The sequence below is a fragment of the Doryrhamphus excisus genome, linkage group LG10 (genome assembly GCF_037039965.1).
Source record: "Doryrhamphus excisus strain RoL-2023G ecotype Guam linkage group LG10, RoL_Dexc_Guam_v1.1, whole genome shotgun sequence".
NCBI classification, from domain to species: Eukaryota; Metazoa; Chordata; class Actinopteri; order Syngnathiformes; family Syngnathidae; genus Doryrhamphus; species Doryrhamphus excisus.
The window spans coordinates 4,650,391-4,666,062 of NC_136366.1; the positions used below are offsets into that span (position 1 = coordinate 4,650,391).

Genomic DNA, 15,672 nt, shown 5'->3' on the forward strand with positions numbered 1-15,672 from the left:
ACTACTGCGAGCATGCGCTCTTGGCTGTGGAATCACGTGATAACTAGCCTCGTATACAGGAAGTTCTTGTAAACAATAGCCGTATCTGCACAGCCGCAATGTCGTAGATTTTTGTGTTTTTTTGTGTTTAGTTTTTTTTGTGATTTTTGTGTTTTTTTTTTCTTAATACAATGAGTTAGTACAAAACTTTTTCATGTTTATTCATTAATTCATTTATTTTCTACCGCTTATCCTCGATAACGAGGGTTGCGGGGGTGCTGGAGCCTATCCCAGCTATCTTCGGGCGAGAGGTGGGGTACACCCTGGACTGGTGGCCAGCCAATCACAAGGCACATATAGACAAATAACCATTCACACTCACATTCATAGCTATGTACAATTTGGAGTCGCCAATTAACCTAGCATGTTTTTGGAATGTGGGAGGAAACCAGAGTCTCCGGAGAAAAAAACGGGAAAACATGCAAACTCCACACAGATATGGCCGAGCTCCAAATACATTAGAATGGGGAAAAAAATAAATATAAAATAAAAATCTAACATGAAACGTCCATTTGCTCCATCATTCTCGTACCACCTCATGGAGGAAGCTAAGCAGTGGTCTCTCCATGAACGCATCACAGCGCTCCCAAGAGGCCTGGTGCAGACCGACAGCCCCAACTTCCTGTGCAGCAGTCTGCCGCATCACTGGAGGTGCAACAAGACCCTGCCGAGACCTTTCAACGTAAGAACTCGCCTACTTTTAAACATGTGATGTGTTTTGTGTTTTCTAAGTCTTCTCTCCATGCTACAAGGTGGTGTCTCTTAGCAACGATATTCCAGATGGCGTAGTGGTCACTCTGATGGCCGGCAATGATGACAACAGTAGCGCTGAGCTGCGTAACGCCACGACCACTATGAAGCAGGGACACGCCCACTTCAATGACCTCCGCTTCATAGGCCGCAGTGGCAGAGGTTGGAAGACATAATTGTGTTGTGAAGTGTTGAAAAATATGATAAACTAATAAAGTTTGCTAGTTTCAAATCAGTTCTTTTTAAATTAAGCAATTGATATCGGACTTTAACCCTGAACCTATTTTTGCAATTTTTGGTACTGGAATCCCGATTAAGACATAATGAAGTCAAAGTACATATCCAAATTCTTAAAATTACTTTAAGAGTACTAATACACACAAAAATAGTACATTTGATAGAGTAACCTGTATTTTTTTATCAGGCAAGAGCTTCACCCTCAGCATAAACGTACTGACCACGCCCCCCCAGGTGGCCACGCTGCACAGAGCCATCAAGGTGACCGTGGACGGTCCACGCCTGCCCAGACGTCAGTAGATACCAGAAAAAACAAGGAGCCATGTTGGTTTGGCTAGCTCATTTCCATTGTTCATCTTCTTCAGGGCAACGTCAGAAAGAGGCGGAAGCTCTTCGGCCCTCCAGCTGCAGGTTTGCATCTTCAGGTAGGAAGCGGAGTCACAACATCGGCTCACTTGTCCTCACACTCCGTGTTATGTGAAGTTGTTCTCCTCCAGACTGTAGACCGCTGTCCTCCCTCTGGGCCAGCGAGGCGTCTTTGTTCGGTCAGATGGCCGCCCTGACGTCTTCCTTCACATCAAGTCCCAGAAGGCACCATCTGTCCGGTCTCTCATATGCCACCCCGCCCGCAGCTTACACATCCTACACCTCAGCTCCTCCCCCTCCACTCAGCCACAGCGGTTCGCTCCCACCTGGGAGTCTCTACTACGGGCCAAACCAACCCATCCAGACTGCAGGGGAGGACGGAAGTGTGGTGGCAGCAGCATTGAGCAATTACACTGAAGGGGGGTGTTTTTCCCTCAGAGGGGAAGAAGCCGTCTGGAGGCCTTATTGATTATTGATATGCTGATTAGCTTCACTTGGGTCACGGGTATGCTGGAGCCTATCCCAGCTGACTTAGGGCAAGAGGCGGGGTACACCCTGGACTGGTGGCCAGCCAATCACAGGGCACAATTTTAATTTTAATTTTAATTTTAATTTTAATTTTAATTTTAATTTTAATTTTAATTTTAATTTTAATTTTAATTTTAATTTTAATTTTAATTTTAATTTTAATTTTAATTTTAATTTTAATTTTAATTTTAATTTTAATTTTAATTTTAATTTTAATTTTAATCACAGGGCACATATAGACAAACAACAATTCACACTCACATTCATACCTATGGACAATTTGGAGTCGCTAATTAACCTAGCATGTTTTTGGAATGTGGGAGGAAACCGGAGTACCCGAGGAGAACCCACGCGAGAAAACCCAGATTCAAACCCCAGGTCTTCCTGATGTCCTGACTGTGTGGCCTACATGCTATCCACTCGTCCACCATGCAGCCCTCTTATTGATTTTCTTGAATGATGATTTATTCTTCTGATTGTTGTCACTCATTTCTATTTACTTTATATGTGTGGTTTTTTAATAATAAAGGGAAACATTTCCTTCTCTTCTATGAATGATTAAGCATTTATTACAAACACAAATGGTATGTCACTTATTTTACCTTCAATTTTTAGATTTTACAAATTTTTACAGATTTTTTTAGAGGTTACAATTGAATGCATCACATAATCAGTTCCCAGTTCCACATTTCCAAAAGGAGTAGGAAGAAGCAAAGCTTATTAAATCCTACCCCTCCATCTGGTACCTTTACAATCAGTAACTGTTACATTTGTTCACTTCCTGCTTTCCCAATATAATTTAAGTTTTTTTTATTTAAATTTTTAACCTTTTAACCTTTTAACCTTTTAACCTTTAAAATTTTTAATTTTAATTTTAATTTTAATTTTAATTTTAATTTTAATTTTAATTTTAATTTTAATTTTAATTTTAATTTTAATTTTAATTTTAATTTTAATTTTAATTTTAATTTTAATTTTAATTTTAATTTTAATTTTAATTTTAATTTTAATTTTTGTCCCGGGCCTTCTTTTTTTTCTGAAGAAGACATTTTATCACATTTTAACCTTAATCTTGTGACACCAATGTGTACCAATGTGATCTTTTTGGTGGGAAAGAAGATGAAAATTAGAAAGATTTTTTTTTCCAGACATGGTCATGCTGGTATCTGGTCTAAGCTCGTCTGGACAAACACAGAACACAAAAGTTGCAAATGTAGAACAGCGCCGCTTAAGCATGTTACAACATTTAAACCACCAGCTTTACCTTAAAATTAAATTCTATGTGTCATAATAACTTATTATGTTGTTTTTGTGGTGACTGTGACTTTGGGACAGCAACATAGTGTTTTTTTTAAAGATCAGATCATGTCATGTGTCGGACCATCAAGGCTTTTTTGGCCTTTGGCGCCTTATTTGGAACTTGCTTAAGTTTTTTTAAAAAAATATTTTAATTTCAACTTTGACCACTGACACACACATCAGAAATAACACAAAAATTAACAACCACACAATCAAGTTTCTGTCCATAGTTAAAAACATAACACTGCTCCAAGCTATGTTCCACATTTTGCTTTGAAAGTCACATGGCATGACCGCCATGTCCAATGTATTAAATCACATACACACACACACACACACACACACACACAGACATAGCCTGGAGGAAAGCAGCAGGCATTCAACACTATCACAAGTTCTTTGGAAAAAAAAAGAAACATACAAGTTGATGATGATCTTTGTCGTTTGGTCAAATGAAATAAAAATCCCTCACACAGACATCAATTGACTGTTATAGGATGTTATCTAGAACCTTCCATTAGAACCTTCCATTAGAACCTTCCATTAGAACCTTCCATTCTCTGTCCGATTCAGGCTAAAAGACTTTGAAAGAATACTGTGTATTGTAACCAAGTCAGATTTAAATGAAAGTAAATGACTGATCAGTGCTGATCGGTGACTGATCGATCGCAGCACCAATGCTGATCGGTGACTGATCGATGTTGATCGGTGACTGATCGATTGCAGCATCGATGCTAATGGAGACTGATCAATCGCAGCATCGATGCCGATTGGTGACTGATCGATCGCAGCATCGATGCTGATTGGTGACTGATCGATGCTGATCGGCGACTGATCGATTGCAGCATCGATGCTGATCGGTGACTGATCGATGCTGATCGGTGACTGATCAATTGCAGCATCGATGCTGATGGGTGATTGATCGATGCTGATCGGTGACGGATCGATTGCAGCATCAATGCTGATTGGTGACTGATTGATGCTGATTGGTGACTGATCGATGCTGATTGGTGACTGATCGATGCTGATTCGTGACTGATCGATGCTGATCGGTGACTGATCGATTGCAGCATCGATGCTGATGGGTGACTGATTGATGCTGATTGGTGACTAATCGATGCTGATTGATGACTGATCGATGCTGATCGGTGACTGATCGATTGCAGTATCGATGCCGATCGGTGACTGATCGGTTGCAGCATCGATGCCAATCGGTGACTGATCGATCGCAGCATCGATGTCGATCGGTAACTGATCAATCGCAGCATCGATGCCGATTGGTGACTGATCGATCGCAGCATCGATGCTGATTGGTGACTGATCGATGCTGATTGGCGACTGATCGATTGCAGCATCGATGCTGATCGGTGACTGATCGATGCTGATCGGTGACTGATCGATTGCAGCATCGATGCTGATGGGTGATTGATCGATGCTGATCGGTGACGGATCGATTGCAGCATCAATGCTGATTGGTGACTGATTGATGCTGATTGGTGACTGATCGATGCTGATTGGTGACTGATCGATGCTGATTGGCGACTGATCGATTGCAGCATCGATGCTGATCGGTGACTGATCGATGCTGATCGGTGACTGATCGATTGCAGCATCGATGCTGATGGGTGATTGATCGATGCTGATCGGTGACGGATCGATTGCAGCATCAATGCTGATTGGTGACTGATTGATGCTGATTGGTGACTGATCGATGCTGATTGGTGACTGATCGATGCTGATTCGTGACTGATCGATTGCAGCATCGATGCTGATGGGTGACTGATTGATGCTGATTGGTGACTGATCGATGCTGATTGATGACTGATCGATGCTGATCGGTGACTGATTGATTGCAGTATCGATGCGGATCGGTGACTGATCGGTTGCAGCATCGATGCCAATCGGTGACTGATCGATCGCAGCATCGATGTCGATCGGTAACTGATGAATCGCAGCATCGATGCCGATTGGTGACTGATCGATCGCAGCATCGATGCTGATTGGTGACTGATCGATGCTGATTGGCGACTGATCGATTGCAGCATCGATGCTGATCGGTGACTGATTGATGCTGATCGGTGACTGATCGATTGCAGCATCGATGCTGATGGGTGATTGATCGATGCTGATCGGTGACGGATCGATTGCAGCATCAATGCTGATTGGTGACTGATTGATGCTGATTGGTGACTGATCGATGCTGATTGGTGACTGATCGATGCTGATTTGTGACTGATCGATGCTGATCGGTGACTGATCGATTGCAGCATCGATGCTGATGGGTGACTGATTGATGCTGATTGGTGACTGATCGATGCTGATTGATGACTGATCGATGCTGATCGGTGACTGATCGATTGCAGTATCGATGCCGATCGGTGACTGATTGGTTGCAGCATCGATGCCAATCGGTGACTGATCGATCGCAGCATCGATGTTGATCGGTAACTGATCAATCGCAGCATCGATGCCGATTGGTGACTGATCGATGCCGATCGGTGACTGATCAATCACAATATCGACTGATCAATCACAGCACCGATGCTCATCGGTGACTGATCGATCGCAGCGTCAATGCCGATCATTGACTGATCGATCGCAGCATTGACGCCGATCGGTGACTGATCGATCACAGCATCGATGCCGATTGGTGACTTATCGATGGCAACTGGCCAATATCAACATTTCAACACAAGCACCTTGAATTATTTGTCAAACTTTATTTCACACTTTTGTTGTTTTTTTTACTAAATAAGACATCTGACTTGCAAGTCATGTTGCCAGTTTGTATGTTAAAAGTTGAAATACTTAGAAAACAACCGGTGGGCCGGATTCAAACGCTTGGTGGGACACATGTGGCCCCTGAGCCGTAATTTGCCCACCCTTCATTTATGTCCTTGACATGAGTACAATGGTGTCACTTGTACGATCGCAGAACTTGATGACTGAACTGACTCCCTCATCAGCTTCCCAATTTTACACACGTGCACACACACACACACACACACACACACACACACCAAAAAGCATCACAACGTTGTGGGAACTGGCGTCCAGATAAGAAAAGGGTAACAAGAAGGGAATGTTGGGCTGCGACCTGGAGCCATTGTGTCTTCATACAATATCAGACTTCCTTTCGATGCCAGACGCCACAATCACACACACACACACACACACACACACTGAATAGCAGTCGGCAACACAAGTGACAACTTCCTATAAGGAGACATGGCTCTGGGCAAGCAAGGGAAGGAAAGACCCAAAGAGGGCGAGTGGGAGAGGGAGAACACACACATAAATACAGAGAGGGGCTGGGACAAAAACTCTTCTCGTCTTACACACACACATACAAACACACACACACACACACGTACACCGCGTTATCATCCCGACAACTCACTTTTCCAACATCTTTCATTCCGCCTTTACTTCCAGGAAGCGTTAGCTACTCTCCTCGTCCACCGGGAACACATCTGGATCTGCTGAAACATCACATGACACACCTGTTGGACCTCCACTGACCAGGACTCGGACGTGTCTTGCTCAAAGGCGTTTCGCCGACCACCGTCGCCCTCATCAATAATCACGATCATCACCATCATCACCAGGTAGACCACAACACACACATGAAAGATCAGCACGTTCAGACTCACCTCATATACTTCCAGTATGTTATTATTATGTTCATTTAATAATTTAATCATAATAACGAACACTAATAATAATATTATTATTATTATTATTATTATTATTATTATTATTATTATTATTATTATTATTATTATTATTAACTTAGTTAATAATAATAATAATAATAACAACAATAATAATAATTATTATTATTACTAATAATAACAATAATAATAATAATAATAATTATTATTATTATTATTATTGTTATTATTATTATTATAATAATAATAATAATTATTATTATTATTAGATTTTGTATTATTCCGAAATGTAATGGTACATGACTTTAACTTAACTGTTTTTTTCCCTCAATGTAGTGTGGATTGGTATAATGAAACAAAACAGAAAGTCAGGTTAGCTATCCAAAAACCATTTTTATTTTATTTTATTTAATCGCTATTAATTTGTTCCAAAAGGTTAGACAAAAAAAAACAAACATACAAAAACTTTTTTCATAGGGAATATTGTAAAACTCGTCACGCCCTGTGTAGGCTCCCACGTGACAGTTTGCTTATGTTACCTTCTTGGGCTTTAGTTTCTGTTTGGACGCTCTTATTTTGTATGGGACTTCCTGTTTTGCCTTGTCTTCCTTTGTTGTTATCATCACCCTGCTATTAGCATTCAATTCTATGCTTTTACCTGCATTTGCTCCTGTTCTCTGCATCCTGGGATCGAACCGTAAGGCCCTCAAGCCCCCAGCGTGACAAAAATAATGACTCTGTTCCAAAAAAAAATTTGACTTACAGAAAATAATGCAAAATAATTATAAATAAAGACTGGAATTTATGTTGATGCAGACTTCCTGTATATATAATATATATATATAATATGTTTTGCTTTGGGTATGACAATAATACTTTTGGACAGTTTGATATGAATATGACTGATGTGGGGCTGCATGTTGGATGAGTGGTTAGCGCGCAGACCTCACAGCTAGGAGACCAGGGTTCAATTCCAATTGTGTGGAGTTTGCATGTTCTCCCCGTGCATGCGTGGGTTTTCTTCGGGTACTCCGGTTTCCTCCCACATTCCAAAAACATGCTAGGTTAATTAGCAACTCCAAATTGTCCATAGGTATGAATGTGAGTGTGAATGGTTGTTTGTCTATATGTGCCCTGTGATTGGCTGGCCACCAGTCCAGAGTGTACCCTGCCTCTCGCCTGAAGACAGCTGGGATAGGCTCCAGCATATTTAATTAGAATTATAATATGTTCCAGGCTAATAAAAAAGAAGCTGTGGGCTGCTTTTTTTATCCCTCAAGTCTTTTAATTGCTCATAAATAATAGTGTACATTAACTTATATTTCATATCCTATTAATACCAGTCTAAGGACTGAATACGAAACAGGATGCAGAACAATACTGACTCCTGGACACAATTACGCAAATGCACACACACACACACAGAGGTCAGGCGATAGTCTATACAAGGAAGTAATATTGTTATTAAGTATCCCAGGAGCACTTATCAAAGACGTGAATACGCACACACACACACACACACAACAACACACAAGTTGCGAACCTGTGTGTGCTGCAAAAACAGGAAAGGAGGGGCGGCCAAGACATTGACATGCTGTGACAAAAATCTCACAAATTTGGTTGCAGCTTGAGAATTCTGCACAAAGTATTATAAAAGTATTATTAATTGATTTAGAAACTATACAGTACGTAGATCATTAATATCATATCTCTATTGATGGGTTGGTTGCAGCAAATAGACTGTCCGAGTATGTGTGTGTGTGTGTGTGTGTGTTTGAGTGGATATTTTTTTTCCCCAGAGGGAATGACGGATTTCAGTGTGGGAAACAAGACAGACTCTCCAGTAGGAAGTGGGTGAAAATGATAAAAATACATGTAAAAATACACTGTGAACGAGGGGTCATACCAAGGGGCACAGGGTCCATGTGAACCAACCCCAGTAGAATTTTTCACATTGTACTTTTGGTACTAAAGTGGTACTTTGGTACTTTTTGGTAGTGGTGAGATTTCTGAGCATTAAACCTGGGACAATTGTTCATACAATAAATGAAAATGAACTGGATCATTTTCATGGACCATTTATTTTCCATTTGCATATGTGATATTTTCACTGTCTTTTACTTCCAAACAGACAGGAACAGAGTTCACTCTGTGCTTCGGTTTTAGCACCTTGGCGCGTTTGTTCAACGTATGAACGTTCATTTTGTTAATTTTGTTAATTTTGTTAATTTTGTTAATTTTGTTAATTTTGTTCATTATGTTCATTGCGTTCATTGCGTTCAGTTCGTTCATTTCATTCAGTTCATTCATGTTGTTAATTTCCATCATTTCCTTCATTTCCTTCATTTCCCTCATTTCCTTCATTTCCCTCATTTCCTTCATTTCCTTCATTTCCTTTATTTCCTTCATTTCCTTCATTTCCTTCATTTCCTTCATTTCCTTCATTTCCTTCATTTCCTTCATTTCCTTCATTTCCTTCATTTCCTTCATTTCCTTCATTTCCTTCATTTCCTTCATTTCCTTCATTTTCTTCATTTCCTTCATTTCCTTCATTTCCTTCATTTCGGTCAATTGGTCCTTAGCCTGTGCCCTCCCCCTGTGCAAACAGACCGGGTCAGCCGTCAGTCAAGTGTCAATCAATCTCTCAGCCCCCCTAAAACGTTCTTAAGTCCCCCTAAATAATCTGATATTTTTTATTGTTTTTTAAAAAAAAATTATAGATATTTTTTTTACAAAAAAAATCTCTGACAATTTTTTTTTCCTCTGACAAATTTCATATAATAGGGCAAAAACAAGGCTGCACAGCGGTCGTGTGGTTATTGCGCAGGCCTCACAGCCGGGAGACCCGAGTTCAATTCCACCCTCGGCCATCTCTGTGTGGAGTTTGCATGTTCTCCCCGTGCATGCGTGGGTTTTCTCCGGGTACTCCGGTTTCCTCCCACATTCCAAAAACATGCTAGGTTAATTGGCCACTCCAAATTGTCCATAGGTATGAATGTGAGTGTGAATGGTTGTTTGTCTATATGTGCCCTGTGATTGGCTGGCCACCAGTCCAGGGTGTACCCCGCCTCTCGCCCGAAGACAGCTGGGATAGGCTCCAGCACCTCTGCGACCCTCGTGAATGAATATCATTGTATTAAAAAAAAGTCATAAAAATAAAGTAATAAATAATCAAATAGACCCAATCTTCAAGTGTTTGGTGACTTTGTGACAATGGTGTGGGACTTCTGACTAATTGATGCTCCACGACACTTTGCTCCTCCGAGTAAAAACCTGAGCCTGCTGACTGGCAAAGAGGTCCGAAGCTCTGCTCCATCTGACAGGCGAGGAACGCTGTGACTGACTGTTGATGGCTGACTGGAGTCTGTTGGGAAACTTCCTGGAGGAGGTACAGGAACATTCCACTTCCATTGGCAAGGTAAGACGCTCATTCATGAAGCCATCAGTAAAATTCATTAAACTCCACACAGAGATGGCCGAGGGTGGAATCGAACTCGGGTCTCCGAGCTGTGAGGCCTGCGTGCTAACCACTCCATTTTGAGCATGTATGTGTCATCTAGGTGTGGTTGACCATCCTGTTCATTTTCCGTATCCTGGTGCTGGGGACGGCAGCTGAGTCGTCTTGGGGTGACGAACAGGAAGACTTCAACTGCGACACGGAACAGCCTGGATGCGAGAACGTGTGCTACGACAAAGCCTTCCCCATAGCGCACATACGATACTGGGTAGGACGTCCTCGTCCCAAGGTCCCCATACATTTACATCCATGGTGGGGGTCTAACAGCGCTTTAATATGCTCCGTAGGTACTCCAGATTGTCTTTGTGTCCACGCCCAGTCTGGTCTACATGGGCCACGCCATGCACACGGTCCGCAGGGAGGAGAAGAGGCGGAACCGGGAGGAGGGAGGTGCAGAAAATGGAGGCAGCGAGGAGGATGATGATGACCCGGGAGGGGGCGATGGGGGCGAGGAGCGAGGGGGCAAAGAAGGAAAGGACAGGGGGAAGGAGAAGACAGAAAGTCCATCAGGAGGGAGGGTCCGCCTGAAAGGGGCGCTACTACAGACCTACGTGCTGAGTATCCTTATAAGAAGCATCATGGAGGTGAACACAGTATTATTACAAAATACTACTACTTCATGTCAAAATTTACCAAGATGATAGCATGATAACCCTACTGGTTGGCAACCCTTACATTCTATTCTTTTGTTTACCAAGATGTTACCAAGATAACCCTACTGGTTTGCAACCCTTACACATTCTTCTATTCTCTTGTTTACCAAGATGCTAGCATGATAACCCTACTGGTTGGCAACCCTTACACATGCTTCTATTCTCTTGTTTACCAAGATGACAGCATGATAACCCTACTGGTTGGCAACCCTTACACATTCTTCTATTCTCTTGTTTACCAAGATGATAGCATGATAATCCTACTGGTTGGCAACCCTTACACATTCTTTTATTCTCTTGTTTACCAAGATGATAGCATGATAACCCTACTGGTTGGCAACCCTTACACATTCTTTTATTCTCTCGTTTACCAAGATGATAGCATGATAATCCTACTGGTTGGCAACCCTTACACATTCTTCTATTCTCTTGTTTACCAAGATGATAGCATGATAACCCTACTGGTTGGCAACCCTTACACATTCTTTTATTCTCTTGTTAACCAAGATGATAGCATGATAATCCTACTGGTTGGCAACCCTTACCAACCAATACCTAACCAAGATGATAGCATGATAACCCTACTGGTTGGCAACCCTTACATTCTATTCTTTTGTTTACCAAGATGTTATCATGATGAACCTACTGGTTTGCAACCCTTACACATTCTTCTATTCTCTTGTTTACCAAGATGATAGCATGATAACCCTACTGGTTGGCAACCCTTACACATTCTTCTATTCTCTTGTTAACCAAGATGATAGCATGATAACCCTACTGGTTGGCAACCCTTACCAACCAATACCTAACCAAGATGATAGCATGATAACCCTACTGGTTGGCAACCCTTACATTCTATTCTTTTGTTTACCAAGATGATAGCATGATAACCCTACTGGTTGGCAACCCTTACATTCTATTCTTTTGTTTACCAAGATGTTATCATGATGAACCTACTGGTTTGCAACCCTTACACTCTTCTATTCTCTTGTTTACCAAAATGATAGCATGATAACCCTACTGGTTGGCAACCCTTACACATTCTTCTATTCTCTTGTTCACCAAGATGATAGCATGATAACCCTACTGGTTGGCAACCCTTACCAACCAATACCTAACCAAGATGATAGCATGATAACACTACTGGTTGGCAACCCTTACATTCTATTCTTTTGTTTACCAAGATGATAGCATGATAACCCTACTGGTTGGCAACCCTTACACATTCTTCTATTCTCTTGTTTAACCAAGATGATAGCATGATAACCCTACTGGTTGGCAACCCTTACACATTCTTCTATTCTCTTGTTTACCAAGATGATAGCATGATAACCCTACTGGTTGGCAACCCTTACACATTCTTCTATTCTCTTGTTTAACCAAGATGATAGCATGATAACCCTACCGGTTGGCAACCCTTACCAACCAATACCTAACTAAGATGATACCATGATAACCCTACTGGTTGGCAACCCTTACATTCTATTCTTTTGTTAAACAAGATGATAGCATGATAACCTTACTGGTTGGCAACCCTTACACATTCTTCTATTCTCTTGTTTAACCAAGATGATAGCATGATAACCCTACTGGTTGGCAACCCTTACACATTCTTCTATTCTCTTGTTTAACCAAGATGATAGCATGATAACCCTACCGGTTGGCAACCCTTACCAACCAATACCTAACTAAGATGATACCATGATAACCCTACTGGTTGGCAACCCTTACATTCTATTCTTTTGTTAAACAAGATGATAGCATGATAACCTTACTGGTTGGCAACCCTTACACATTCTTCTATTCTCTTGTTTAACCAAGATGATAGCATGATAACCCTACTGGTTGGCAACCCTTACCAACCAATACCTAACCAAGATGATAGCATGATAACACTACTGGTTGGCAACCCTTACATTCTATTCTTTTGTTTACCAAGATGATAGCATGATAACCCTACTGGTTGGCAACCCTTACACATTCTTATATTCTCTGAAACTTAATCAATTTTAATTAAAGACCCCTCGTTTCGGTCAAATAAATGAAAGGCAGTAGCTTACATTTGTTGACTGTGATTGGTGGTCCATGCAGGTGGTCTTCCTGTGTCTGCAATACTTCCTATATGGAATATTCCTCCATCCTCTCTATGTGTGCAAGGTAAAAAAAACAAACATTATTTTTCAGGTATATTCATAGCCATTACACAAACTGTGCGTTAGTGTATGTGTGTGTGTGTGTGTGTGTGTGTGTGTGTGCGCACAGGCGTGGCCCTGCCCACATCCCGTCAACTGCTACGTGTCACGGCCCACAGAGAAGAACGTCTTCATCGTGTTCATGTTGGCCGTGTCAGCCGTGTCTTTGGTGCTCAGCATGCTGGAGCTGCACCACTTGGCTTGGAGACACTGCTGCAGGTACTATGTGTACTATGTGTGTATTTGTATACATGAATGTGTACATATGTAGTTTAAACTGGATTGGTGCATCACCTGGATTGGATGCCACCCCTATAGTGTGGGAAGGAAGATTCATTTTTAGGATGGCCCGTCAGTCGTATGTCCTCAGCTCCTCTCCACTCTTCTTCTTCTTCACCTCCTTTTCACAATTGTTGACCCCAAGTACTTAAAATTCTCCACCTTCTGTATCTCTTCTCCCTGGAACCTCACTCTTCCACTTGGGTCCCTCTCATTCACACACATTCATTTTCTACCGCTTATCCTCACAAGGTCGCAAGGGGTGCTGGAGCCTATCCCAGCTGTCTTGGGGGAGAGGCGGGGTACACCCTGGACTGGTCGCCAGCAGCCAATCACAGGGCACATATAGACAAACAACCATTCACACTCATACAATCCACTATTCTGTTCCCTACTCTCACTACAAACCGCAATATAAACGTCATAGGTTTGTATTTGTTTCTACTTTAATAATAAAATATTTTTATTATATTTATATTAATTATTAATATTATTAATAAATAATTATTAATTATTAATATTATTAATAAATTATTATTTGTATGATTTATTTTAATTTTATTTAAAATCATTTGATGATGTGATGATTATTAATTATTAATATTATTAATAAATAATTATTTATATGATTTATATTAATCGTTGCAGACGCTTGTTATTGTCAAGGAAGGTCGTGACGGCTGAAGAGACATCGCTCTCCAAACAGCTTCCCATGTCGCCTCCCCCGCCCTCCACCCCGCCTCCCGACTTCAGCCAGTGCGTGATTGGCTCCTCGCACTTCCTGGCCCTCCCTTTCACCAACCATCGCCTGGCTCACCAGCAAAACTCTGTCAACATGGCTGCCGAGCAGCACAAGATGGCCGCCACAGCGGGCGAGGAGAGTCTGCTCCAGATGAGTTGTTACTCCCCCGGCTGGCAGGGCAGCGCCAACATGGCCTGCTTCAGCCATGCCGCCAACGAGGGTTCGCCACTCCAAAATGGCACTGATGGGCGTTTGATGCTTTGCTCCAATGAGGGCATGTGCCAGCGGGACAAACGGAGGCTCAGCAAGACGAGCGGCGCCAGCAGCCGAACCAGAGTGGATGACCTTGCGATATGAGCTCCTCAGGCGTGTACTCAAAGCTTTCATGAACCAACTCGTGACACGAGTGCATCAGGACACTGGAGCTCTTCATCACGACGCCTTGGAGAATCATTCCTCTCTTGAGGTCTGGCGGGAGCAGGAATTCTGGGAACTGCTTTTTTTTTTTTATGTCTCATGCCTTTCTGTGCGGCTGCACGGTGGTCGAGTGGTTAGCGCGCACACATCACAATCCCACCCTCGGCCATCTCTGTGTGGAGTTTGCATGTTCTCCCCGTGCATGCGTGGGTTTTCTCCGGGTACTCCGGTTTCCTCCCACATTCCAAAAACATGCTAGGTTAATTGGCCACAGCCTTTTTCCTTCAAATGCTAGCGCTAACCAGCATGCTGAACATGACTGACCTCTATAGTTTACACATGGAACAGCAGCTTGGACTCCTATTATTTTTATTTTTATTTTTATTTTTATTTTTATTTTTATTTTTATTTTTATTTTTATTTTTATTTTTATTTTTATTTTTATTTTTATTTTTATTTTTATTTTTATTTTTATTTTTATTTTTATTTTTATTTTTATTTTTATTTTTATTTTTATTTTTATTTTTATTTTTATTTTTATTTTTATTTATACATTATTTTTTTATTTTTCCTTCCAGGTTCATTGGTGGATTTATGAAAAAAACATTAGTGAATTTATTCCCAATTATTATTAGTATTATTTGTATTTTTATTTCATTTAATTTTTCTTTTTTTGGGGGGGGGTTAGTTTTACATGAATACAAATACTTTTCCCACCTCAACAAATCCAAATAACTCCTAGTACATATGTCTGTAGGTATGTACTTACGTATGTATATATAAATATATTCATTGTGTTTACCAAATAACATTCACCCATTTTATTTTTCCTTACAGTCTCATTGGTGGATTTATGAAAAAAATTGGTAAATTTATTTCTAATTATTAGTAGTATTATTTGTATTTTTATTTTATTTTGTTTGTCTTTTTGGGGGGGGGGGGATTTTTACATGAATACAAATACTTTTCCCACCTCAAC

The 15,672-nt window shown here is 41.1% G+C and overlaps 2 protein-coding genes across 2 annotated transcripts; both read left to right on the top strand.

The window, feature by feature from the left end:
• Positions 1-402: 402 nt before the first annotated feature.
• On the top strand, positions 403-1,970 carry LOC131116935 (runt-related transcription factor 1-like). The gene is made up of 5 exons (XM_058064510.2): positions 403-721; positions 792-951; positions 1,214-1,318; positions 1,392-1,451; positions 1,524-1,970. The coding sequence occupies exons 1-5, from the start codon at positions 539-541 to the stop codon at positions 1,859-1,861; spliced, it is 846 nt and encodes a 281-aa protein (XP_057920493.2). The 5' UTR covers positions 403-538; the 3' UTR covers positions 1,862-1,970.
• A 4,591-nt stretch (positions 1,971-6,561) lies between these two features.
• Positions 6,562-15,672, top strand: LOC131116777 (gap junction alpha-5 protein-like). Its single transcript, XM_058064502.2, has 7 exons — positions 6,562-6,827; positions 10,160-10,311; positions 10,454-10,618; positions 10,698-10,994; positions 13,155-13,220; positions 13,326-13,474; positions 14,183-15,672. The coding sequence occupies exons 2-7, from the start codon at positions 10,243-10,245 to the stop codon at positions 14,631-14,633; spliced, it is 1,197 nt and encodes a 398-aa protein (XP_057920485.2). The 5' UTR covers positions 6,562-6,827; positions 10,160-10,242; the 3' UTR covers positions 14,634-15,672.

What these genes read in the sequence shown, in the direction of transcription:
- LOC131116935 (XM_058064510.2), top strand. Translation starts at nt 539, where the DNA reads ATGAAACGTCCATTTGCTCCATCATTCTCGTACCACCTCATGGAGGAA. An exon ending in CCCTGCCGAGACCTTTCAAC is followed by an intron (nt 722 to 791) that starts GTAAGAACTCGC and finishes CCATGCTACAAG; the next exon opens with GTGGTGTCTCTTAGCAACGA. An exon ending in CATAGGCCGCAGTGGCAGAG is followed by an intron (nt 952 to 1,213) that starts GTTGGAAGACAT and finishes TTTTTTTATCAG; the next exon opens with GCAAGAGCTTCACCCTCAGC.
- LOC131116777 (XM_058064502.2), top strand. Translation starts at nt 10,243, where the DNA reads ATGGCTGACTGGAGTCTGTTGGGAAACTTCCTGGAGGAGGTACAGGAA. An exon ending in TTATAAGAAGCATCATGGAG is followed by an intron (nt 10,995 to 13,154) that starts GTGAACACAGTA and finishes TGGTCCATGCAG; the next exon opens with GTGGTCTTCCTGTGTCTGCA. An exon ending in ATCCTCTCTATGTGTGCAAG is followed by an intron (nt 13,221 to 13,325) that starts GTAAAAAAAACA and finishes GTGTGCGCACAG; the next exon opens with GCGTGGCCCTGCCCACATCC.